This window comes from Xiphophorus couchianus, chromosome 16 (assembly GCF_001444195.1).
Source record: "Xiphophorus couchianus chromosome 16, X_couchianus-1.0, whole genome shotgun sequence".
Taxonomy (NCBI): domain Eukaryota; kingdom Metazoa; phylum Chordata; class Actinopteri; order Cyprinodontiformes; family Poeciliidae; genus Xiphophorus; species Xiphophorus couchianus.
This window is the reverse complement of record NC_040243.1, coordinates 18,013,248-18,039,594: the sequence shown is the minus strand read 5'-3', so window position 1 is coordinate 18,039,594 and position 26,347 is coordinate 18,013,248. Positions and strand designations below refer to the sequence as shown.

Below are 26,347 nucleotides of genomic sequence, written 5' to 3'. Positions count from 1 at the left end.
AATCTGGAATGTGTTTTCTACATTTTTTTTTTTTTTTACACTAAGCCCCCTTTTGCTCTGATGCTCCAAAAGAAAATCTGGTACCAAGTATCGCCTGCAGAAGTTGACTTGTAGCTGAAAGTTTCAAACAGTGAAATAAAACTCAGGAAAGCAAAAGACCAATAAGGTTTTATTGCAGGTTGTTGATGCAGTCAAAAAGAATAATCGACAACATCCAGCAGTGTATATTTGTACGCTCTTATTTACAGATTATCAGTTGTTTCTAATGAACTCTTCCCTATTCAGCCATTTTCTCTTCATCATCATCTTTTTCCATCTCCTCCTCTTCCTCTTCGTCGTCATCTTCATCAAAGTATTTATCCTCGGCGTCTCTGCTGACGATGTCCAGGTTGTCGTAGTCGGGGTTGTCGTCCACCTCGCTGAAACACACAAACACTAAAGTGCTTCATGTTCTAGGGGTGAAATATTTTTACTGAACATTCCAGGACTTACTTTCACTGTTGTGAGCAAATATCCAAATGTTCTTTGAAAATATTGAAATTCAACAACAAAAAAAGAGTGAAACTAGAGTCAAATCCAACAAATTAGCTCCTTTATCAGATTGCGAGTACCTCTTGAATATGGACAAGTTTTAAAAAGCAATGAAATGTACCTTTCATATGTTTCCTCATTTAAATTATTTATTGTATGATCTATTTTTATAATTTTAAATGTTTTCATTAACTACAAGTGGAAATCTATCAAACTGATCAGAAATAAAGGCTTAAAAGCATTTATCTGGTGGGCCACCAGGGGGAGCTGTGGAGGCCCTCAGAAAGCTGGAGGGGAAAAAATGCAAAAATAAGAAGACTGATTTTATTGAAATTTTTTAATCAGAAAATTTTATCTGTTTTTTGAACTATAAGCAAAAATGAAATTATTTACCATGCTCATTTCTGATTGGCTGCCAGTCAAATTCATCAAACTGCGTTGCTACTCAAGCTAGCATAGCAAGCATGAAACGGGCACGTTTCTGACTAGAAGAAAACTGAAGGAACTGTTCTTTTGCTAAATGAATGTATTGATTATTGAATAGTGAATAAAAGTTAAGGAAAAACTTTCCAAAAGTGGATGTTTCTTTACATATTTTGCTGGATCGTTTGTGGGTTTTCCCCGAACAGAAGCTACGGCTATTTGAGGCGTGATGGCATGAAAAAGTTTGGGAGAGAATTTTATACTGTCGTATTTAGGTTTCACTTCTTTATTATTATTGAATTGTAGAAATAAACTACATTTAGCATTTTATTTTCACTTGTAAATAATTTTTTTTTTTTTAAAGTAAAAACATTAGTCGCTTTTGGAGAAGTTTCTAGAAGTTTACTGCGCTAACTGTGACTGACCTGTAGTTGAAATCTTTGTCTTTTCCGTCTAGGAATCGCTGATGCATCCGACTGATGAACTCCTCCCTCAGCAGAGCCTTTTCCTCTGCAGTGGGCTGCCATGCCCTCTGCTGGACTCCATCTTCTGTGTAACAAACGTTCAGCAGCCGAATTGAGACGGGAAGCAGAAGACGTAAAAAAAAACAAAAACAAAAACTCATATTTTTGGGTATTCTTTTAGCAGTTCCTTACCGTCGTCATCTTCGTCCTCCTCTTGGGCGCCGTCTTCTCTGTCCTGCTCCTCCTGCAGGCGGTTCTGGATGAGCCGCTCCTGGTAGGAGTTGAGGAGGAGATTGGCGAGCCCACAGGAGCCGCCGCCTCCTTGTCCCTCCTGCGCACCGTCCAGCATGGCCTCCTGGGAGCGCTCCAAAACCTGGAACATAAATCAAAGCCAGCAGGTTTTGTGAGGATTCGTGGAAGCTACACACACACATAAATATTGTCGATTTAAGAAAATACGAGTGACCTCTTCATCAGTCAGAAACTGGCCAATATATTGCTCGTACAGCAGCGGCTCCCTCATCCGCATCTGTTCCTCGCTGAAATACTCGCCGTCTGCCAGAAGAGTAGAAGAAGAATAATAAGAGGACCAAATGATCAAGATTTACAACTCCAGTTTATTAGAAATGCTTTAGAGAAATGCTTTAAGCAGTGAAAACGATAATTAGTGAGGATTTATTTTACATTTTTTATGATTTACCCAGAATATATAGAAATATTGAAAATCCTCATGATAAATATAAGGAGTTTAATCTGAATGCCTCCATTTTTACTTCATTTCACGTTGGGCTCCCAAATGGACAGAGGTACATACACCTCCAGATTGTGCATTAAGACTGGTCATTTCATCTGTATGTAATTGTCTCTAGACTTTTTTTTTTTTGTTCACTTAGATTTTAAGTGTTGTTAGTGTATGTTTCATATTCTATCCATGAATTGCGGATCAAAATCAGCGTTAAAAATAACTGGTATATTTAGTAAATTACGTTTAACTTATTTGTCTCTGTTAAATAAGGGAGAAAGAAACAACTATTTCTCAAATACAAAGTTCTTGTTTTTTTTTTTATTTTGCCAAAGTTAAAGCCCTGGAAAAATATTGACTTTTAATCATCCCACCATGGTTCTTGATGGATGATACCACCAGTTTTTCCTCCACAGCGGTCCCCATGGTAACCCAGCCCGTACCTTTCTGCAGCGCTCTGAGGGCAGCGTAACGCTGGTTTCTGACCCTGGTCCTGTTGGTGCATCCTGCAGGTCGCGTCTGCACCAGCCGGCTGTAGTGCTGGGCTCTCGGGTCCCAGCTGACGTGGGCGAAAGCAGGAAGGTGCTCAGGCTTCAGGTGGCCCTGATGATGGAAGAAGGTACATCACACAAGAGACATGACATCAGTAAGTTGAGCTCTTTTTTTCTTTTATTTAAATTACTGCTGTTATTTATTTACTGTGTTTTTGTCAGTGAAACAAGAATGACCTCTGCAGGCCTCCTTGAGGTCAGGTTGGACATTTCGGTTTGTTTCATTTGTCCTGAGGATCTGGTGGGATCCTTTGCTGTTTAAAAGCTGCCATTTTTTTTTTTTACTACAGTTCATTGTATTTGTACACTGCAACATTTGTACTTTGATATTTATGTTTCCCTATCTCAATATTTCTGGGTCTTTTTGCATGCCATCTCTCTCTTTTTGATATTGCCTTTAAAGTGGGTCCTACGTGTCCCAGGGATGAAAGTGTGTTGGTGCTAAGTGTGTGAGTCGACCCGAAAACAAAAGCAAAAACTTGGTGCTCAATGATGCTGGTCACCAAACTACAGACATGCTCTGAAAGGCCACAACTCCACGAGCATTGTGAAAATCCAGACTAAAGTTTGTGAATGCTCTCAGGAACAAAAACATAAAAAAAACGGAGACATTCCTAGTGATCAAATGAAACTGAGATATTTGACTATATGATCACCATTCCACGAGGGAGGCTCGTACGCCTGAAAACAACATCCAAACTGCAGCACAGGAGAGGCTGCATCACGAGAAAGAAACTCGGATCACTAATCAGAGGCAAATTGTCCCAGTCCGATCTTTAAAGCTTTCAAATCTTTCCTCACGTTTCGATTGGCAGCCAGAAGACACATAAGGACACTTCCGCATACAGTAGCTGTGCAAGATCTACTTGTTGTTCCCTCGTTGCTGTCTAGTCCTGTGTCCCGCTGGCACTTACATGGTACCTCTCCAGGAAGACCAGCGGTCTGCTGCGGTACTGATGCAGCAGCTCCTCCCTCCGCTGCCCGAAGGTCAGCTCGGCCTCTCCGATCTGCTGGCTCTTCACGGGGCTCCCGCTCATGGCTACCGACTCTATCATGGCTCCAACGCAGCTGGGCTCTGCCTGTGGTTAGGAACGCAGTTAGCAGAGAAGCACAAAGAATCCAACCCAAAAATAGACATATGAGGAAAAACCCCTGGAGCCTCACCGAGGGGTCCAGCTGGGCGACCGGCTGGGTATCTGTTCTGTGTTTGGGTATGTAGAGGCCGCATGTCTGTACAGGAGCCGCAGGTTCCTCTGGTAACACCGTTATCTTTTCGCTCCCACACGGCCTGGGCTGGGCTCTAACGGGAGGGTCGATCTCCCCCCACATAGCTACACTCCAGCAGGCTTTACCTGAGCAGATAACGCGATGAAATAAACGCTAATTCACTGCGCGTGCTGTGTCGACGCCAAAATGAACGAGTGCGTTTTTAAATATCTACATTCCAACAGTTATTTAATGCTTAAAACACACTACATTTACATGTTTTGCTAACTGTTTTGGCTGCCATCATAGTCCGTCATGATTATGGTCCCCCTCCCTTGTTTGCAAGTGAAATGTTGGTTCCGTTCTCAGCCTGTGGCGTCAGCTTTTGTCGCCATCTAGCGGCGGACCGTCGAACGCCAACCACAAACTATTAAAAAAGGTGTATGAATTTTCTTTTGTAATCTTATCATTTTCTTGGATTTTCTTTTCATTTAATACGGTCTGTAGTCCCTTGTTTATTTACTTTATGTTAATTCGGGTCATTTTCTATGCCATATGCAGCCAGAAAATAACAGTATATTAGAATCTAAAAACTATGTTTAATGAACGGGTGCCCTTACAGTAGAAGATCAGGATTCAATTACCGATGTGAAGCATATTCAAGAATATTTGGCTAAGATACGTCTGTAAAAACAAGCTGGACAGGGGTTGGTTCCCCTTCTGCATTGTGGCTAGCTTTATCTCCCTCTCAACAGTAGGGGGCGCCGTTGTTGTGGTGGTTTTCCATGAGGTGTGTATTTCACGGCGCAGTCTCAGAATGAGGGCTGCAGTAATTATTACATACTTACACGTACAGTTAGACTCATACATTTCTGCTGCATTTCGATTCAAGTCTCCACCTTGAGGCCAGTACACACACTGCAACCAGCAAATCACATGAAAATAATCTGCTACAGATCAGATCAGATCGAAGAGACCAGCTGGTCTTGCTATTTAAACCTTTGGCAGAGAGTACAGAGGTTATGAGATATGTAATGAAAGAAGAAGAAGGAAGAGGGGGCAGGGTGGTATCAGTTGAGTGTACAGTAAGTAAGTTAGTCAGGGGTGTCACTTCTAATCATCGGACATCACAACCAAAAGCTGCAATAGACAGTGCAGAAGTTTTATTCAGTTTGTTGATACTCACTCCTTGATGCTATTTAGATTTTATGAAATAATGCATTTGAACTCATATCTGTGAACTACACATCCAGACTTTGACTTGGCCCGTACGTATCAAGGATTAACCTTTCAGTTGAATTATACAGCTGGCCTTTGATTGGGCAACACGCAAATCCACTTTGATCTAGACAATTTTGTTGTACCTAAGGCTGTTTTTTCAGGTTGTTGTCTTACTAGAAACTACAAGTCCTTTGTAGTTTCGCTCTGGTACTGCCCTGTATCTTGTCATGTATCAGATACAGGGCAGTATCTGACACACGATACAGGGCACGATACTGTATCATTTATCGAATGATACACTTATTAGGTACGTGTATCGGACCAGCTTCCTTTCACTTGCTAAAAAAGAGCTGCTGCCACCACCCTGTGTTGCTATGAAGATGGTGTATTTAGATGAGCAGTGTTGGTTTTCCCTTAAGGAAACCGTCTTCTGCTTGTTTAGAAGATTTACAGGGGTGGTCATTTCCCGTGCTCATGCTATTATTGTTGACTGCTGCAAACAGACAATGTTAGAAGAAAAACTAAACTAAATTTTGTGCCAAACGAAGGCTAACGGAACTTGAGAAAGTGGTAATCTTTGACCGTTTTGAATCAAGCAGCTTCCTGTAGGGATCTCACAACTTTCCCTAAAGAAATAGAGGACATGTTGCTGAGGCGCAAACAAGACAAATAATCATCAGAGAATCATAAGAGCAGGTGTAGGAGGAAGAGCAGCTGCGACTTTGAGCTAATCTGACACTTGTTTACAGCTTTATCGTGTTGTAGAAAAATGACACCAAGCTCTCGCCGTTAAAAAGACGAGGCTCAGATTTGTGACTTTTTATGAGATTAGATAAAACAAAGTCACGACCCGTGTGTGATGTGAAACCTGAGAAGATAATTACAAAAGTACATCAAAATGTGAGATGCGTGGCTTTAATATTAGCAATCTGGTTTTCAGACTCCAGTTGCATTAGTTTAATATGCCGAAGTTGGTTCTGGCACATATTCTGAGCAGTCGTTTGTTGTTGAGGGTTGTATTAACGACGGAGCAAACTCTAGTAACTTCATTTGTTTAATTCATTCCTTGTTCATTTCTTCTTTCAAACACGTTCTCAAAACTCAGTTCGAATCAGTTTGACCTAATTCTCAACGAGACCAAATGGTTTAATGGTCGGAGGATTTATGCCAGGCTCTATTTTAGATGATGTTCTGCGCTGACAGGATGCTGTGGTTAACGCGTCCCCGTTTCCATCTAGCCCATAACATTCGACTGCTTCCCCTGCCGAAGCGTTCCCAGCTCAAGCAGAATACAAAACAAAAAACTGCAACATGCAAAGAGGTGAACCCTTCCCGAATTATCCAACACGCCTGGCAGATTTAAATGTTCAAATATTTTCATTCAACCATTTTCCCAAGAGAAAAAGAAAACAAGCAAAAGCACCTACAATGACACACACACAAACAACCTTTCAGTTGAATTATACAGCTGGCCTTTGATTGGGCAACACTCAAATCCACTTATAAATCCAAATTATAATGTGAAACAAACACATAAACTGTTTTTTTTGGTTTGCCATCCATGGTTTAAAAAACTTACTTCCATTTTCTTAATAGGAAAATATATTTTTTTCTCCCAATGCACAAAAGACTAGAATGACTCAGATATCTCAGATAGAGCAAACAAAGCTGTCAGTAGATTGGGTTCAAGTTGAGAGTCAGGATTTTCTGAAATTATTTGAAAGGTCAAAACCCAGATAGTGAGAGACAAATACATAATGAAACATTTTTTCACTTTTTGGGCGGACTTGTTTGATGTAGATTGAAATGATGTCTGTCCTTAGCAGCTCTTTGTCATAGTCATTGTTGCTCTTAATTCCTTCCAGGCAGAATAAACTGCACGAGAGCTGAAACTACTGCAGAAATGAGGTCAGAGCCTAAAGAGACTGACATCAACAACAGCACGGCGTCCAGAAGGTCAAGCTGCGTACATTTATGCTCAATTTGTTCTTTTCAAATTAAGAATCCATCATAAATCTGATCCTCCCTGATGGTGATCAGGTCACCGACTGAATTAAGAGCAGCTGCTTCCAGGAATCTTGCTGATACGGCATAAAAATAAACCTGAAGAGCCTGATAAGGTTGGCTGGTTGTTTGTAACACAACGCTGTGTTGCACATTTCTTTGTGTTTTTGTTCTAGTTTTTAGTTGGAAAAACTAACTTACAAGTAACTTTTCAGCAAGATACAAGAGCTTTTTTTAGTCTATGATTCCTGAATATTATTTTTTTTATTATTTTATTAAAGTACTAGTTCCACTGGTAGATTTTTTTTTTACTTCAAATGTAATAAGTGAAAAAACTAACTAAGTTACTTTTTCAAGGAGTAATCAGTAATCAGATTCGTTGATTTAAAGTTACTTTTTCAAAGTAATTATACCATCACTGCGTGTAGAAATATTCACACTAGAAACTAGACTAAAATACCTGGTCAGGTTTTGTGTGTGTTTTTTTTAGTGTGCTTCCTCTCTCCTGATGGACTGATGAGTTATTTTAGAAAACATATTTAACACAAAACCTTGATAATAAAGCCCCTTAAAGGCGTTTTTCTTCTCACTTTTCGCCAGCTTTGTTGTGTTCGAGTCAAACTTGCCGATTTCTCTTGAACGCAACACCAACCCGTTGGCTGGATTTAATCCCGACTGACAGACGTGAAGAAGCTACTTAGGTTATTACCTTGGAAACGGGGCCCTCTCACCTCCTAACGCCACGTCACATTACGGGACATCACCTGGGAAAGAGCCTTGATAACAGAGACAACCTCTAGTGTCAGCGGAGGTGAACGGACGATTCAAACCCGGAGGCTTGAGGAGGTGACAGACCGAAAGCAACAGAGACAGCGCTGACCCCATTAGGAGCCGAAATGACCCGTAAAACACCGGCAGACCGGACGCAACATCAAAACAGATCATTTAACGGTCTTTCTTGTTTCCTAAAACAACCTCCGGTCCCCCGTAGAGGAAAAAACATTCAGATATCGCTGTAAATTGTCGAATTTCGTTTTTAAAAGAAAAAAAACACGACACGGTGCAACACGGCGGTGGCAGTAGCAACAGTTGCTATGGTGATATGACTTGCGGTAAATAAGCAAACGGAAAGTGTTCCTTTCTTTTTACTTTGGGCTAATAGCAGACCACAGAAAGTCCATCAAATTACTAAAAAAAAATTCATTCCATCTTAGCAAAGAAACTTTTACTGAAAAGTTGAGTTTGGGAAACATTACCTTAGTTGTATTTTCTTAATAACTTGACCTCTTTATTTCCTCTTTCATTGGTTTACATTTGTATGCTGCATTTAAACAGGTTTAATTAAAACATTGCAGACATGCAGCGCATGAAAGAATGCACTTGGACAATTATATAACTTAATGGGATTCCAGGAAGTTCTTCCCAAATTTGGACATTATATGCAGTCATATTGCACTGATAAACATTATATTGCGGTTTATGTGGCAGAATGGCCTAGTAAAACCTCAGTCCTAAATCTAGCTAATTATCTTGAAAGCTTGAAAACTGATGGTCAGAGATGTTTGTCCATCTCTCGCTAGCTAGCTTGACTTGAGCCCATTTGCAAAGAAAAACAAGCAAGAATCTCATTTTCTTGATGAAAAATGTAAAGATGCTCTGAAAGAGAACAATGGTTCTCCAAAGTAACGACTCGGGTCTATATATTTAGACTTGGGAAAACTATGTAGAATGAGTTGATATGACGACAAAATGTAAAAAAAAAAAAAAATTGTCTGAAACTAGCAAACAGTAGATGATGAAGTGAAGGACGCTGCGTCTCTCAGGCCTGCTGTCAGCTCTCTGCTCAACTTCTTCATGTCATCATTTCCAGTTACTGCTGATACCTTTATTATTATTATTTTTATTTTTGGATAGTTTAAATTGGGGAAGTTTACAGTTTCCTCACGTTGCTGGTAAGAAATTCATGCAGCTAATCGCTCTCTTAGAGAAATCATAGATGTAGAGATAATGTGGAATGATTTGCATCGTTTTTATTAGCATAACCACATTTCTGAGTGGCTCATTTTCTCGTAATGGATTTGGATTTACAATCAAGCAGCAGTTCAGTCATTGTTCTGCATTCACTGGCGCCACCCAGTCAAACAAGTGGTTTAGTTTTTCCTCTGCTGTGTAAATCAAACATGATCTTTAGTCTAAATCGACTTTGTTAGCAGGAAACAGTCAGAAACAAACATCAGGAGAAGGAAAAGTCGGCACAGTTGTAGCGTTAGTGTGTTTATAATGATTTCTTTAGGCCTTGATCAAGATGACAGCAGTGAGGTGCGCACTGATCTCATCAGAGGCGCTAAGTGAGCGGTATTTGCCGTTTGAACGCGCACGGCCAGGATGCGCGCCTGTTGGTGTCTGTCACCGGCTGAAGGACTGAGTAAAGCAACAGCTGTGGCAGCCTGCTTGATCACACACTCACCGACATCCGACACACATGAAGGCACACACACACACACACACTTGTCTCAGTCAGCCTTTGCAACAACAGGCAAAGCGCTTCCTGAGCTCCACGGTGGTTTGAAAGTGGCTGATTTATTTATTTAACCAAGTGGATGGAAATCGTTTTTGATCACCTGTGATTGCTGAAAACACTTCTTTTTGTTTCTTTATTTTTTATTTCTTTACACTTCTTCAGTCTGCAGGATTTTCTTTCATTTCTTTTCCCCCACTGTGGACCTTAAAACACTGAAGACTTGTGGCAGATGGAGCACCTACAGGGCGTCTGCATCGACCCCGCCCCTCTCAGCGCTCAGCCAATCAGCAGCGACATGGATGAACGAGCCGTGAGATTTGCGATGGAGCGTCGCGCCTGCCTCAGCCTCAGAAAAGGTGGGAGGTTTGGTGGAGCACAGATTTGAACCTTTATTTGAATCTGGGAAAGGTCACCAGGCCGGGTGGTGACCGTGTTCGAATCCCGGTCACCAGGCCGGGATTCGAACCTGCGACAGCCACGTTGAAGACTAAGGCCTTCCTTATGTGGGCTGTGCTTAACCCCTGCACCACCACAGCACCCACAAAACGCGGCTTAATTTCTAAGGTGTATTTTCAGAGCCGACGTGCCATTCAGGTTTATTTTCTGAGCTGAGGTGATCGGATGACTTACATGTGGCTGGGCGTCAGATGGGCCCCAGCCAGCCGGCACAGTGAGGCACACATCAGTGCATGACCTCATCAACCTGAGCTGCGACCGGCATTTAAACCCTGGGAACTGTTCCCATTTCAGCCTCAAACTTCAACGTACGTCAGAGGGATTTAAGGCTATGGTTTTCCACAAGTCAAAAAGTCGTTTTCTCTCCAATCAGTTTGATTGTTTACATGTCGTGCCACTGATTCCCAGTTTAAAGTCTAGATTTTGTTGATTGGCTCCCTGTGGGGGAGCACCGGACTTATAGTGACAAGATATTAAAACATTCAAGTGTGTGAGATTCATATCATAAAGCCCTCCACAATATTCACGGTTTTCATTCACTGCAATGTCATATTCCTCCTCAGTTCTCTTGCCAATAGTTGCAGGTCTCTTTTATACATGACATCTTCCTGTGTGTGTGCTGGAAGTTTCCAGAAATGCTCTATTCTTCAGTTCATCTTTCTGTCCAGGGGGATTAGGATCGCAGCGGTTGCAAGCAGAAAACTGAGCAGAGGGAGAATGAGGAGGACGGTCTTCATACACTAACAGCTCAAAGTAAAGTAAAGTAAGGGACGTTTACGGAAGGAAGCGCTTGCCAAATCTGCAAAACAGAAGACTGATTATGTTTGTTTTGTAACGCAGAGTTATAGAAAGCCACCGGCAGATACTGTACATATCTAATAGATGTCTCAGTGGTGAAAGACATTCAAAGCCAAACTCCAGAGGGAGATCTGTCTACTGCATAAATTCTGAGCTGGGCGTTAAATATACGGCAACATATTAACGCCATAATTTAAATGTCTTCGTGTCTCCCCGGGGACAAACAAACTGTAAATACAGCGGGGAGAAAAAAAAGTGCACGTGGAAAGACAAAGATAAATGTTCCAGCGTTTCATCAAGCTGATTTATTTGTTTTTTATTTTCTGCCACCATTACAAGAATTTTGCAACAACACAGGCAAGCGGAGCAGCATAGGGGGCCAGTTCAGCTGCTCTACTTCCATTTAGCAAAAATATGGAGACAAATGACCATGGAAAATGTTTAAATTGGAGATATATTTTAACTGTATTAGTTTCTGTCTTATTTTCAGCTGACTCTTCTGAAATTCAACAATCAGATCTCTGGGTAAGCTATAAATAACTGAGTGACCTCCTCCTGCCGGTGGATCTATATGAGAATCACATAACCACACGCACTTTTCAGAACGGTCTGAGTAGTTGGTGGAAAACCGCTTTAATCGTCAGCTCTCCAAGCGAGTGAGAAGCTAGGGGGTGTCACAGTATGTGTCCAGAGACTGAAATTTTGTCTAAAATTGAACTTCTTGGCCTACAAGCAATAAGTATGGTTTAGCGATTGGAGCATTAATTGGAAAATAATTTCAGAGGCCCGTTCTAGAAGAACTGCAAAGATCTAAAGCTCAGATGGTGAAATTTGTCGACGGGCCAACGGTCAGACGCAAATCGGGCCTTTCAGGTGGAGAAACAACAAAAGATGAGTTCTGTTCGCCAAAAGTCACGTATGGGACGCGGCAGAACACGTTTGGGTCAGATGATGTAGAAACTCACATAATTAAATCTCCATTCAAAAATACTACTCATGAAGAAGACAATGTCTGTCACCCCGAACACACTGTTCCACACTGCTGCTTCCATGCAGTATAAATTTAGGATTGCTGAAAAACAAAACATGCCACACCATTCAGATATACAGTACATTTATTTGTACACATTTTGACACCCCTACGTTATTTTTCTTTCCTCTTAACAATTCAGCAGAACAAAAGTGAGTCTGCAGCTGCTCCCTCTCTGTGACCCCCCGACAGAAAAATAAAATAAAATAAAAATCACGGGTAAATAAAACGTTGAGACTTCAGAAATGGCTCCCCCTTCATTACGGCGCTGCACTTGGACTGTAACTGCTGAGCAGAGCCACGCTCGGTGCCGCACAGCTGACATCTGAGCAACGAGCACACGCTCCCGAAATAGACTGCCATCTTGCCATCTCTGAGCGTAAATCACACGACAAGTGTTTGGTATAATACGAGCGCAGGTTTTGTATTTTTATTTTTTTTTAACAACCACACGTGTTGTGGTTGTTAACTGCGGCCGCCCGTGTTGTGCCTGCAAACATCGGACGTGCTTTAAATGGGAGCTGGGGCTCGGCGCCTGTGTTGATAGTCTGCTGGTGTCCGGCCTGCAGCAGGAGCCAGCCCGGTCCCTCCCAGGCGGAAACACAGAACTCGACCTGCGTCTGGCTCCGAAATCAGAGCGCAGGAATTGTTTTGTGTCCGAGGCTGCGGAATGACGCGCATATATTGTCCGCAGGACGATTTGGGGAAACTCCGAGACATCTGATTAGTGCTTCTTTAAATACAATAAAACACGGTTTCTAAACCTGAGGGCGCGACTTTAATCAAGTGCACACAAAACCGGATTATTTTAGCAACATGAATAGGGGGGAAGGAGTTGTCTGGTTGTTTTTTTTTTTTTTGCATGTAGGTAAACAGAGATTTTACAAAATGACAGGAGAAAAGTGGATGTAGAGTTGAGAATGGAAAAGAAGGGAGAAACAGGTGAAAAGATTTCCATTTATACTTTTGCAAAAACCATGTATGGAAATTGCAATGTACAGTCTCCTTACAGCGCTTTTCTTTAAAGGGACCTGTTGCTGTTTTCATTTCTTTACAAAGCTGGATGACTTTACAAAATGTTTCTAGATTTAAAGAGGAAAAATGAATGTTGCAACCATGCAGTGTTTTGTTTCTCCTTTGGACAAACTGAATTCCTAAGCTAAGCAGATAAGTTAAACTAGCGTCCTAAGTTGGAAAGCTTGAGGTTTGTAGCAATGTTGAGCTCCAACATGGCCGCCGCATGACTAAAACACAGGGACACTTGAATTTCTAAACAGCTCAGATGACGTTCTTACTGTTTCCATCTCATTAAATGAGTCACCAGATAGCCTGTGACTGTTTAATGTTTGCATGCATGAAATCCTGGGCAAATTTTTTAATTTTTTTTACTATTAGCTTGTTTTGCTAATGCCAGAAAGGTTGCATAAAAATGAGCCATTAGCATGTGTTTCGTTTTATGGTAATTTAGCTAACATGTTATGAGAGGGCTGGTAAAACAAAACAGGACTACTTTCTTTCTTTTTCTTTCCTTTTTGCACAAGCTCAGTCGTTTTCTTAAAGCTTTTGTCCCTGAATTTATGTGATAATCAATTTGAAAAGCTGCATCTCTGCCCTCTTTGTCTCGTGTTATTTTCAGTTTGGTGATCTGAAACCTGTAAGTGTGACAAAAAGAAAAAAAGGGCAAAAATAACGAGAAGAAATCCATATGGGGGGAAATACTTTTTTCACAGCTCTGTTGATTTCTTATTCGGTGAAAAGGGAAGTGAGCCGAAAGCACTCAGAAACATTTAGTTTTTAACATTTTTAAGCTGCTTGATCCTCCTTCGAGGCACAGCTGATTAGGTGACCCCCTCAGTGCGCTTAGACCAAAAAAAAAAGCTGCACAGTTATGTGCTGACATATAACCCCAGTGAGGATGTGTGACACAGACCTCGGTAGTAAAAATTCTCCCAGGCACCTCGTGTTGTTACGCCTCAGAGTTCAAACCGCTGATCTGCAGACAAGAGTTTCCTGCTCCTTCATAACTTCATGTCACCTTGGAAGTTAAGCTCTGTTGTTTTCTGAGAAAACCGTGACACTGAATAGATCTTAAGAGTTTTGCATGGGGCTTAAACTCAGAAGCTCTTTCGGGTGTGATACCTTTATTCAGTTTCTTTTTTTGTTGTTGTTTGTGGGGGTTTGTTTTGGGTTTTTTTCCTACAGACTGTCAGTGAAGATCAAGTGATACCGCTTATCGCGCCAGCGTTTTATCTAAAACTCGAAACAGGAAGCAGCTCGAGTGTGAGCTTCTTCAACTTCCCGTTGTATTGTGTGACACAGTCGCCGGGGCTCTTCTCAGAGAGGGCCACGACTTTTGACTAGAGACGATAAAATTCTCAAACTTGTTGCTTTCAAAAGCTAGTGGCATTCTCGTATTTTTCTTTCGTGCTCTGCTTGATTGAGCAATGACTCTACTTCTGAGCTTTTTTGCATGTCTGAGAGCAAAGGTGGGGGAGAGATGATGCATCACTGGTTTAATGATGCATCCCAATAAACCTGGGACTGACGTTTGCGTCTTCTTTTTGTGGTTCAGTTCTTCAGCTGAAGCTGCAACAAAGAAGAAGCAGAGAAGCGGTGGAGAGCTGTGGAGCCATGCCTCGTAAGTAAATCCTGCAACCAATTTGTGCTTTTTTTATATAAATAAAGCAGGGATATGTCTAGATACGAATGTGTTTCTCTTTTATCCAGACAATAAAGACTTCTTTGTATAATGACATCTTTATAAGTGATAACATACCCGGTTCAGTCTGCAGTTTTAACTCCAGTCAAACTAAAAAAGACTTAATATGTAGTTTTCATCCACTTCTGCTCACTAAGTGTGAACTTTGCAGACGCTACGTTCTCTTCAGTTTTCGACTGTTTCCTTTTCACTGCCAAATCACCGATTGGAAAAGACGCCACATTTGATCAGCAGCAAACATAGCCATGTTAAAGCAGCTTGTGTTCGGATGAGGCTCACGTCGAGCAAGGTTCAAAATGTTACACACGCGAGGGCAAATGATGAGGTCACGTCTCAACCGGGCATTTGTTGCTAAATAAAAAAAAAATACTGCTAATTATTTATTCGTATATTCAACCATTGGTAGGTTAAGTCTGGATTTAGCATAAAGCGCTGTGTTATACTGTATATATTTAAATATATTTCCTTTTCATTCATTCGTTTGCCAGTTTATCTGTTTTTACTATATTATTATTTTAATCTGGCGCCTCCCTGTTTGCCCCCGTTTCTTGTGTTGCTCTGGGCAACCATCCATATGGCGCATAAGGAAGCTGCTGCTTATCCCAGCACCTGTTACGACTCCACCTTAAATAAATGTCGTCATGACCCAAACAAGTTCTAAAAACAGTAATGGTAAAAATGATCAACCAAAATGCCTCGTGAACACTGGATACTGCTGCTTTTCTAACTTCCTGGGACAGCTGTCTGTGCTGCATTGCTAATGCTATGACATTTTGCTCTCGGTATCATGCTAACGTTATAAACGTATTGAGAACATGAGTGCAGTGAGGTTTGACTACCTTAATAACGGACGAACATATTTACACGAGTGAAGGGATTTAAATAGGCCTTGACATTTGAATCCTGAACAAACTGTGGAGATAAAGGATGCACTTAAAAATGCTATACTTACCAGAAAGCAACATTCATGATAAGTATATACTGTTTTCCTATTAATACTTAATTTTAACAGTGTTTCCTTGGCAGCTGCATGTGCAGAAAAGCCTCGGTGTCTAACCGTGACGCAGGTGCAGCAACTTCAGGTTGAGGTTTCTCTTTCTCAGTCAGCACTGTGAGAATCACCTCTGGCTGTTTCTGGTCTGAGTGGGATTGCTGTGAAGACAAATCCGCCGTCCGCCCGACGAGACGGCGCTTTCCATCTTCAAAAGCACGTCGTCCCGTAGATGTCTTGCAGCAGCTACAGCTATGAATATTCAAAAGCCGCTTTGACGCCGCTCGCCGGATGATTTTCCGTTTCCCATTAAGCTAAGAAGAAAAAAAAAGTGCTACGTTTCAGCAGCTTCCAGAGCTTTCAGCTCAGCAAACCTCACCTCCTCTCCCTTCTGTTCATTTTCATTACAAAGCACTTTAGAAAATGTGTCATTATGCTGCTTCCCACCGCATGCATTAATGTGATCCGTGTTCTCACACATTTCTGCGTAGATGTAAATTAATTACTCCGAGCCACGCTACCTTTTTCTGCATACATCTGCTCATTTAAAGCCATTATTTATTTTCGTGAACGGCGGGTTTCTATCTTTGCCCTTCGCAGTTGTTCTACTGATGTGACACAAATATCTTGTTTTTCATTCATCACAGCTGAATTAACCCCCTGAAAACTACTCGGATGGGCCTCCTCTACATTCATTCAATACATAGATTGTTTCTTCCGTTGCAGTTTAATGCAATTGCTCTTATCTTAGTTGCCAGGCAGCAGCGACAACAATGCTGGGTTTAGTCAGAGCCTTTAAAAATTGAGACGCGCAGAATGCAACTTGCCACGGTGACAATTGGAGCAGTTCATGTTTTCATCATCAGGCTTGTTGAGAAAGCGCCACATGTGGGCGTGATGGCGAGTTGCGACAGAAGCCTCGGTGAAACGGCGCAGCGTGGCCGCAGTTTGCTTTATCTCTGCTCTTATCGTATCGTTCTGGTTTGCAGTGGCGAAATGAAAATGGGTCGTTCGTACGCCTACGTGTTGACCAACATCTTCTTTTTTTTTTATTATTGTTTCTACACAGAGTCTTTGTGTCGGGTCTAGTTGCACTGATAAAGAGAATTAAGCTCTTCTTTTAAAATGCGAGTGAATATTTCAGTTACTGTAACTAGAGACGTTAATTGTCAGACGTTTTCAGAATGTTCAGACCGGAAAAGACAAGAGATGTATTTTATTTTATTAAAAAAAAGTCGTAAAAACTTCAAACCAGGTCGTATGATTGAGTTTTTTCTGGTTTTGCTACTTTTTTTTTTTTTTTTTTGCACTGTGGTATTCCCATACATGTGTACCCACATCCTGAGCAGTGCACCATCTACAACTGTGCACCGGTTTTAAGCCTCACCTCATTTCTTTCTCGCGTTGGGAAGTAGTGCTCTCTAGGTTTTCTTGAACTTTGTCTGCTTTGAAACTTTTTCTCTGTCCAGACCTTCTGTAACGTCTGTTGCACTTTAGACGTAAAAACACGGAGAAACAGATAGATAGAATGAAAGCAGAAGTTTCAAGCTTAAAAAAAAAGAAAGCAGATGAACAAGTTCTTAAAACAATGACTCTCTTGTTGGTCTAAAACTAAACAGTAATGTCTGCATGTCAACTATCTGCTTGTCTACCTTACAAGCAGATAGTTGACACATTTGTGTCACTCGAGGACACAAATGTGACCTCGAGTGACCTATGCACTTCTTCCTCCTTTCAACAAGGTTTAGGTAGGTGTGTGTTTAGAGGATTTTTTTTTTACTATTGTTTCTGATGCACATTTTGGAGATCAGACACTGATGTTGGACAAGAATGTCTCTGCTCTAATTAATCCCTGAGATGTTCTATCAGGCCAGTCAAGCTCCTATAAACTAAACTTCCTGATCCATGTTCCTATATTCTTCTTGCTTAGGGGTATTGTCCAAACTGTAAGTTGGGAGGATATAAGTATCCAAAATGTCTTGCTGGGACAAAGCATTGGGAGTTTAAGATGCCCCACAATAAAAACCCTCCTGCACCAAAGCAGTCAGTCTATGCCAAGTCCAGACTTGTCCTTTGGATTGGCAGTCAGAAATAACTCTGAAGAAACTGGTCTAGAGTCCAGATTTGACGTGGTTTATAGAAGAACATTCAGTGTTTTGCAATGGTGATGTGATGCGTGGATGCAGCCGCCTGGAAATCCAACAAACTGTTTTTGAGCTAATCTGAAAGAAGTCTAGAGCATCTCACTCTAGGTGCAGAGTTAATATGCACCTATTAACTCTGAAGAAAATGTCCGACCTTTTAAAACTTTGCACTTCAGCATCTCTGGTTTGTGATTTTATGTGACCTACCGCTTGGTAGCTGAGTTGCTATCAAAACAGATGCTACGAATATCTGTCCGTCTGTCTTTCTGACTGTGTCTACCTACCTACTTACCTACCTACCTACCTACATACCTACATACCTACTGTATATACCTACTTATATACCTAGCTAAGTACCTACCCACCTATCTAGCTAGCAACTGATCTAGTTACCTACTTACCTACCTCCCTACATACCTAACTAAGTACCTGGCTAGCTATCTAGCTAGCTCCCTACAGTTCAAGCTACCTAAACAGATAGCTAGCTATCCTGCCTACCTGTTTACCTAGCTAGCCACCTACTTGTCTAGCTAGTTACATAGCAACCTGCTTAGCTAGCTACCTACCAACTAGCCACCTAGCTACATACCATTTATATTCCTTTTTAAAATAAAGATTTTCTTGGTCCTAAAATGCAGAAGGACTATTTGCATTAAATTTTCACGCTTTCTATTCTCATGTAGATTTTCTCCATTAGCTCAGACTTTCACTGAGAGAGATTTCTGCAGGTGCTTTCCTATTTCTCGAGATCATGTAGTTGTCATGGCACTCTGAATCATGAGTGTGACTTTTCGCCTTACTTTCACAGGGTATTTTTGTAGCTTGTGAAAAAGTAAAGGTTTATAGACTTGCTAAAGAATTCAGGGTTCTCACTCCGCTGCATGCGATGATCTAAATGAAACCTTCCACTAGAAAGAGACTGAGCTAATCAGCATGGAAGTGAACCTTCTTCACTATTGAGAGCATGTTTAAAGTCTCGCGTCTGTGGGTTATGATGGATGTCTTTCTTCTGCATATCTGGAGTCTGATATCTCTGATCTTTGGGTTTTGTGACATTTGCAAATATATTGGGAAGTTTAACCAGCTGACCGGTTGGGCAGTAAAGCAGAATGCAGAGAAACCTTTCAGTTCACACGCAAGGGAGAATAAAGCACTCGTCAGCAGCGGAGAGAACATAAAAAAACCATCAAGACCAGATAGGAAGTGATGCTGCTGGATGTTTTCAAAGTTTAAAGACCAGCAATGTTAGTTAGTCACTCAAGCACGTAATTAGTCCATGGGCCAGACCATTTTTTGGTCCATTTCAAGGTGGCAAAGTTTATCGATATTTTTGAAAAGATACATTTCTCTAGTTAATATTTTGGTATGATAGCCCTTTCAAAATGGTGGCTGAGTCATAGTTATCAGCTCATGAAGTAAATAACCCTTTTGGACAAATGCTGTTTTTTGAGACTGGTGTATGTCTGGTTTAGGCTCATGGTACGGGCATTTGTCAAAGGTCTATAATATAATGTTTGGTATCATCTTAAAGGGGACACTCTTGGCTTTCATTTAAACCAGTTTTGAGTCTCTCTGACTAACACAGAGGTCACTAGAGCTCGTTAAATCAAAAATAATAAAAAGTTTCTACACCTTTTGACCAAACTAGATACATTTTATATATATATATATATATATATATATATATATATGTATATATATGGTCATCCTTGGCTACTATTATGTAGCCCATGATGGAAAAACTTGCAAAATCTGATAAATAGGTCTATGTACATCAACCTAAAGTCTATGTAAGTGTAAATTTATACCATTACTGATTAACGTTTTTATAACTAACAAACATTTTGGAAGGGCTATCATACCAAAATATTAACTAGAGACATGTATCTTTTCAAAAATATCGATACACTTTGCCACCCTGAAATGGACAAAATGTGACATTTTGTCCTCTAACTCATGGACTAAATGGGGTCTTTCCTCTTTGACCTGATCTGTTTCTCTCTCTTCACTTTCCATTTGGTCTGCTGTTCTTTTATTTTTTCTTTCTCGCTAGCTCCTTTTGTTTTAGTCTCAACACTTCAATGTATTTCTACGCCTTCCACTTTACAAAAGATGACTCCCCTCCGTCACACCCACCACTCATTCCGACTCAGGCAGGTTCATACCCAGCATAGCGCCCCCTTTGTGAAAGAGTGAGGGTCTTAAAGAGGGGCTGATGTCTCCGGGGTGTGCAGCAGCAGAGTGACAGTGTGCAGCGACGTGAACTGAGGCTTAAGCAGGTACCCGGAGTGTCGCTTGGAGTTGCTAATCCAGTCAAATAGCTGTGTGTGTGTGTGTGTGTGTCTAAAAATCAAGAGGGATGTGACTGGGACAAAAGCGCATTATCTGCTGCGAGCTCCAGTAGACGGGGCTTGACTGAGACAATGAAATCGTCGACTTGGCATCTTCGATGACCTCTTGACCTCGTGGCTAGCCACTGCGAAATGATTGAATACTTTGTTGGTGACAATTCTGGGGGAAATCTGGCAATGGATAAACAAAAAGCTAGCATGATACTAACATATGTTGACTTTTTTTAATACTACCTACTAATGCTGAGAGACATTTTCATTGCATGACTAAAAAATCTAAGAAAAAATGAGCTACTGCCCGTTGTACAGCTAGATTGGAGGTATTAACGCCAATATTTGTCAATATATTGGATTTATTATCCATTTATCTACCACTCAAGTTAAATCCTACGTGATAGAAATATAAATCTAACGAAAGCAGCCCCAGAATTTGTTTTGGTTTATATAAAGTGACATCCATGTCAGCATTTTCTTTGCTCATATGCCACTTTTAAAGTTTGCAGGACCAGGTTCAATAGAAATAAATAGCAGGAACTACCAGCCCTGTAATTTCCTGTGTGTTCACAGACTTGTAGTTTTCAGAAGTTCGGCTGCCTCAGCTCAGCGTTTTGGACGCGTCGCATTTGCACTTCGAGTGATTTCTGACCCGTTCTAGCAGCTGCTCTCGGAACCACTTCCCAAAAATACGCCGCATTTTATTTTATCATTGTGCAAAGATATAAAAGGCTGCAAAACGATAGCAGACATTAACTGTGCTGAGACGGTAATCAGGCAGAGCTTTGCCTGTAAAAAAACAGCGATAACTGTGCCCACCAATCACTCTGTTTGTGCTTAACCGATGAAGGGAAGATCCATTTGGAGCCATCTCGCTCTCCTCAGGTGCATCAGTCGGCATGCAGCAGCGTTAATGCCCACTGTGCTTTTTCCTCTCCGTTTCATGTCTTTATCCTTCCAGCACTTAAAAGTTCAGCTGCCTTCCACCAGCAGAGACGGGGCTTGGATCGAGCACAGGTGAGCAGAGCAGTCACCTGAGTTGAAACTGGTTCATTTTTCTGTTTTTTTTTTTTGCCTTTAAGAGGCTTAGCAACAAGCGGCGTCGTTCCAGTGACTCTGGGTCATAGAGAAATTCCGAAGGGGGGGGAAGAAACCCCTAAATGAGCTGAAATATAACCGTCTGCTCAGAGTATGAATAATGTTACAGGAGCATGAGGTTCAACGCACATTCATTCACTAAATCTGTGGTTGCGCCTCGATTACGTTATCTGAATTGAATAGAGATGCAAGTAAGAATGTACATAAATTGCCTCTCGGTTAGCAGTGTTTGAAACATTTAATCTAGCTCTCAGCTTTGCAAAAAGTGGACAGCAGAAATAAATTGAAAATAATACCGAACTCTTAAGGGCACTACTTTGCCAAAACTATTGAGGACACACGACCCTCAGTGACATCCGACTCATAAAACATGGAGTTTAATATAGAGCTGCTTCACCTTAATGGTGGCGTTTCTCAATTCCAGTCCTCCTGTCCTGCATATTTGAAATATATCTCAGTTTCAGAACACCTGATCCAAACGACTCCATGACCTCCTCCTCGTTAAATCATCCACATATTGGAGTCTGGTGGTGGCAGAAAGGGGGAACACCTGAAACACTGCGGTGCTCAGTGCGGCCCCCGAGGACCGGGATTGAGAAATGCTGGTCTACGGAGAAATAACACGTTCCTTTGACCTCACAGTTCCACAGCAGAAACCTCAACCCACTTTTTACAAGTCCGGTATCATGGGCCCTGTGTGTTTTCACAGCATTTAGGCAAAGTGGCAGAACTATTTGAACAATAATAGCTGGAATTTGTAGACCAGAAACAAAGTTCATTGGCAATTGACCCTACAGTCACTTGATCAGTTCCTCATTCTGACTTGGATTCATTAATCTGGACAGGTTTGCCAGTATCATTGGCCTTTATGTCATTATTTCTAAACTAGAAATTCTCAATGTTCTAGTCTTAATGTGATTAGATAATTGTAATATTTGTGTTGCAGTCTGCGCACGGTCGCAAGCAGAGGATCAGGAGTGAGTCAGGGAGTCCCGAGGCAATCAGGATGCGGATCCTGGATGGTAAGTGACACACTGCTTCACGGCGGAGCCACTCGAGTTCAGGCTGGTATGACAAATACTGTTCAGCATTTAAGGCCCCATTCTCATTCTTAAAAAACAAAACAAAACGACCTTGTTTGCTTTGTTCGTTCTCTAGAGAAGCTTCCATCCAAACACGCTCAGCACAGAAACGTTCGCCTTGCTGACGACTCGAACAACAGGATGGCCCACAGAGCGGGGCCCGTAGAGCCGGTCCACAGAAACATCCTGCCTGTGGACGCGTGTTTCAAACAGGCCGTCACGCGTGAGTCACGCTAGCATTTTCTGTTTGTCTCATAAAGCACAGCATCGACATTAATTATATTATGAGAAAACTGTCCACCCAAATACCGAAAAAATATCGAGAAACTATTCACTTATGTACCGCACAGGTTTAATACATTTTTCATTTGGCTATTTAAAAGCTGCTAAACAGAGCAGGTGAAAAATATGTTAAGTTATATGTGAACAAGGGCAAAAGAGGCTAACAAACTCCTTGACATTAGCCAACAGAGGGAGCTTTGAAAAGTTTTCTGCCTTTCTTTGGCCACGTTTCATTTCTGGGAGATGTCCCATGCTATCCAGCTGAATAGCAAGTGAAGATGAGGAAATCTCAGAGTAACATTTTAATTTACCCCAGAAATCCAGGGAGTAAATGCATTTAATGTTATCGATGCAAAAGCTTAGAGAAACTAAAACAGTAATGCGAGTCACGATCATCTCAGATTTACAATCTACGTCCAGGAAGTTGATCTAACGCTTTTCTTCAAACCTTCCAATAACCTTTACGTGAATCCAGGATCCATTTGTCTCCCAAACTCGGCCCACTTAAAAACCGCTGCAACACCTGTGCATCTGCAAAACACTTCCCCCAGTCACGCCAGGAACGAAACTTTAGTAAAACGCTTCTGTCCCAATCAACAAGTTCTCACTGAGCAACTGATTTTTAAATTATAGCTAGCTGCAATATGAGCGTAGATAAGCCAACTCTAATTTGGCGGATGACAGTCAATTTCATCAGAACTCTGTTCTTGTGTTCCGAGTTGCGAAATTAGTTGGATTAGCCAAATGCTATCCTCAGCCACCAGGCTAACAAATCTTTGCTAGTAATTTATTTCTCTGTGGTCTCTGCAGTTTTTGCTCTCAAAAACACTGTGGCATGATTTTCACAAAAAAGGGGGGGGGGTGAAATAATGTGTGTATCAAATATTGAATGTGATCGTAAAAGATAGCTAGAAAAATGTGCGTTTCCTGTGCAAACGCGGTGTGAACGCTGCAGGCTGAGCGGTTTTTAGTGAAAACTGCAGAAGCGTTTGCAGTCGACTGCAGAAGTCTTGAAGAAATGTAGCAAGAAAAAGCAGAAAAAAAAGCAAAGCGTGTTGAAAATGAGTGAAAACTTTAAACCCTGGCTAAGGAGGATCAGCTGCTATCGCTAGCATACATGTTGTTTTGTTTTTACATGGCAGCCATATTGGATTTAAGGTTGTCGAGACCTTTTCCACCAGGAATTTCAACTTCTAAAGACTGTTCTGTTCATTTTTTCTACCATCTACCTCTGTTTCCTCATCTTTTGTAAATAAATGAGGAGGTGTGTTTCTATATTGAAGCTGTGATAACAACACACCCACATGGACAGCATGTTGCTCCAGGTCTGAGAGACGCCTCGGCTTTGCCCAACACAGAGACATCGTTAATCATTTATGCGCTCTCGTCTTTGCTTGAGCAAAACAAGTTGGAGAATCCCTCCTCACTCCCATCGCTGCTGTCACCTTTAAGCAACCGCTGCATCTGTGAATACAGGAATTAATCTTTAAGTAATCGCGCGGCACTCAACCGGCACTCTTAATTAATGAATTAAGACCTCTCTCACACACAGCTATCGAGCTCAAGCCTCTAGGTTTCAAACAGCAACCAAGTCAAAATCGAGAGGAAGTATGAAAAATACAGCCCGATAAAATTCTGCTTATGTATTTGGAGGTATATTTCATATTAATTTTAACGGGGCTGAGAAATTTATGTCCTATTACCAAACAAAACTGATGCAAAGACATTTTAAAACTTTTTTTAAGGCTGAAAAACAAAAAGTCCATTTCTGGCGAGACGTAAATTGGGACGGTGCTTAATTTGTTTTCACTTTAAGTGGCTAAAAATCCACATACAGAGATGTCATAAACCAGGACATTGCTATGGTGAAAGTGCGTTCTGTTTAGTTTGGTGTTCTCCTGACTGCTCAAGTGGAACATTCAAAACAACTTTCCAATATGCCCAATCGAGCACGTTCACCCTGAACGAAAGACTCTAAAAGAAGCATCTGAAATCCTAAAATGTAATCACTGGACAAACAGGAGGCTCTTCAGTCAAACAGAGACGTGCTAAACATGAGCTTTCAACTAAGGAATAAAGAATAATGTTGTCTGCTGCGTGTCTTCCCCTTTTCTCAACCCTCTTTCCTGTCAAATTACTGTTCAATAAAGGCCAGCGGTGCCAAAGGAAATCTTTAGAAAAGAGATTAGAAATCGATGTGCAAGCATTTTTGCCTAACAAAACTGATTCTGATGTAAACAGTCCCCGTGTCAGTCGTTCCTGCGATGCTCCGATACGGCAGGTTTCATTGATTCACCAGAGACACAGTGCAGAGCTTCAGCATAGTACATGTTGCTGCTGTCAGACACAACTGCACACACACACGCACAAACACACACACTCACACGCATGTTTGCGCAGCTATCTTTGCGGGGACTTTCCATTGACTTCCATTCATTTCTACAGCCTAAACCTTACCCTTACCCTAACCATTACATACCTAACCCTAACCCTACCCAAAACTCAATTCACACCTTAGTCCTAAATCTGACCCCTGACCCAAAAACAGCGTTTCCCCTTGTGGAAACCAGGCTTCGGTCCCCACAACGTAGGATATGTTAGGAAAATTATACCCACAAGGTATTAGAAACAAACACACACACACACACACTCATGAAGCACAGCGGTGGGTAACTCGGCACATTATTGGATCACAGGATAATAAATCAGCCCCACGTTGTGTTTTCATCATCGCCTGCTGATGGTGAATTATCGGCCAGGAGTGTGATCTCCATAGCAGTCTGCTCGTGTAATCAAATAACACGCATCTATTAGTGGGGGAAAAGCCGCCGCAGCAGTCCGGGGGAGCCTAACAGGCGCTGAAATTCCCTGAATCCCGGGGAAGACTTGCTACGAGGCGCCCGAAGAGGGACAATTAGCCTGGATATCCAGCGGGATGACTCAACCTGTCCAAACTGTTCATGCTGACGCGGGACATTTTCTGTTGTTTTCGCCGGTTGTTAATTGGCTGCCTGCAAAACATTATGTGAAGAAAATACAATGAGAAGCAGCGACAGAGAGGAGAACTCCTCCTAATAAGCTCTAATGTGAAATGTTTATGCTGATAGGCGTGTGGATCACCCTCGAAAACAGGGCATGTGTTACCTAGGCAACCTTGTGAATTGCCGGCATCAGTTGGCAATCAAAGAGGAAGTTGCTCGGTGTTTTCTCTTCTTTTTTTTTTTGTTTCTCTCTCTCTCTCTTTCTCTGCAAACTTCAGAGCCGGACTGGGCTGTCAATAGATTTGGATGTGTGCAAAAGAAACCATTTGAATTAGCAGCATAATGTCAGTTTGGGGAAAAACATTTACCAGTAGCACAAACATTTATCCCTCTAATCATTCCTCTGAAACAAATAAATCATTACCACTTTCAACAAATATCTTTGTTTCAAAGTTTCTGGTAGTTTCCAAGTCGTAATCAATGACTTCCTGTTTCCAGGTGTGATGCTCTGTACATAATGTTGGTTTAGTTTGTGGTCAGTAGACTGAATCGGAAACTAAGCTAATTTTGCTGCTGCCGCCACGCAGTGTCAAACGCCTCCCTGTTAAAATGCGTCATGTCTTGTGTTTTGCCACGTCTCCACAACAACCGTGATAAATAATCTGCTTCTGTTTTCTCCTCCTGTTAAAACCATATTTATGCGGAGTTTGCCAAACTTTACAGGGACTTTAACTGGAACTGTGTGCTTTAAAGAGACA

The 26,347-nt window shown here is 41.5% G+C and overlaps 2 protein-coding genes across 7 annotated transcripts in view; one reads left to right on the top strand and one right to left on the bottom strand.

Moving 5' to 3' along the window:
- Nucleotides 1–151: 151 nt before the first annotated feature.
- On the bottom strand, nt 152–8,092 carry ccdc97 (coiled-coil domain containing 97). The gene is made up of 8 exons (XM_028042052.1): nt 7,852–8,092; nt 3,876–4,063; nt 3,626–3,790; nt 2,604–2,763; nt 1,885–1,973; nt 1,611–1,791; nt 1,380–1,503; nt 152–419 (listed from the first exon to the last, which is right to left on the bottom strand). The coding sequence occupies exons 2-8, from the start codon at nt 4,038–4,040 to the stop codon at nt 278–280; spliced, it is 1,026 nt and encodes a 341-aa protein (XP_027897853.1). The 5' UTR covers nt 4,041–4,063; nt 7,852–8,092; the 3' UTR covers nt 152–277.
- The window catches only part of LOC114159841 (myocardin-related transcription factor A-like), a 35,513-nt gene continuing 11,870 nt past the window's right edge, over nt 2,705–26,347 (top strand). The window contains exons 1-7 of one of the 6 annotated variants that reach the window (XM_028042038.1): nt 2,705–2,806; nt 7,004–7,104; nt 9,826–10,019; nt 14,520–14,585; nt 21,108–21,163; nt 22,191–22,266; nt 22,403–22,549. In XM_028042038.1, the coding sequence (XP_027897839.1) occupies nt 9,893–10,019; nt 14,520–14,585; nt 21,108–21,163; nt 22,191–22,266; nt 22,403–22,549 (472 nt within the window). In that variant the 5' untranslated portion in view covers nt 2,705–2,806; nt 7,004–7,104; nt 9,826–9,892. Of the gene's footprint in view, nt 2,807–6,770; nt 7,105–9,825; nt 10,020–10,072; nt 10,883–13,028; nt 14,434–14,519; nt 14,586–21,107; nt 21,164–22,190; nt 22,267–22,402; nt 22,550–26,347 lie in introns of those variants that run through there. The other 5 variants (XM_028042041.1, XM_028042039.1, XM_028042042.1 and 2 more) reach the window with 5 other exon arrangements.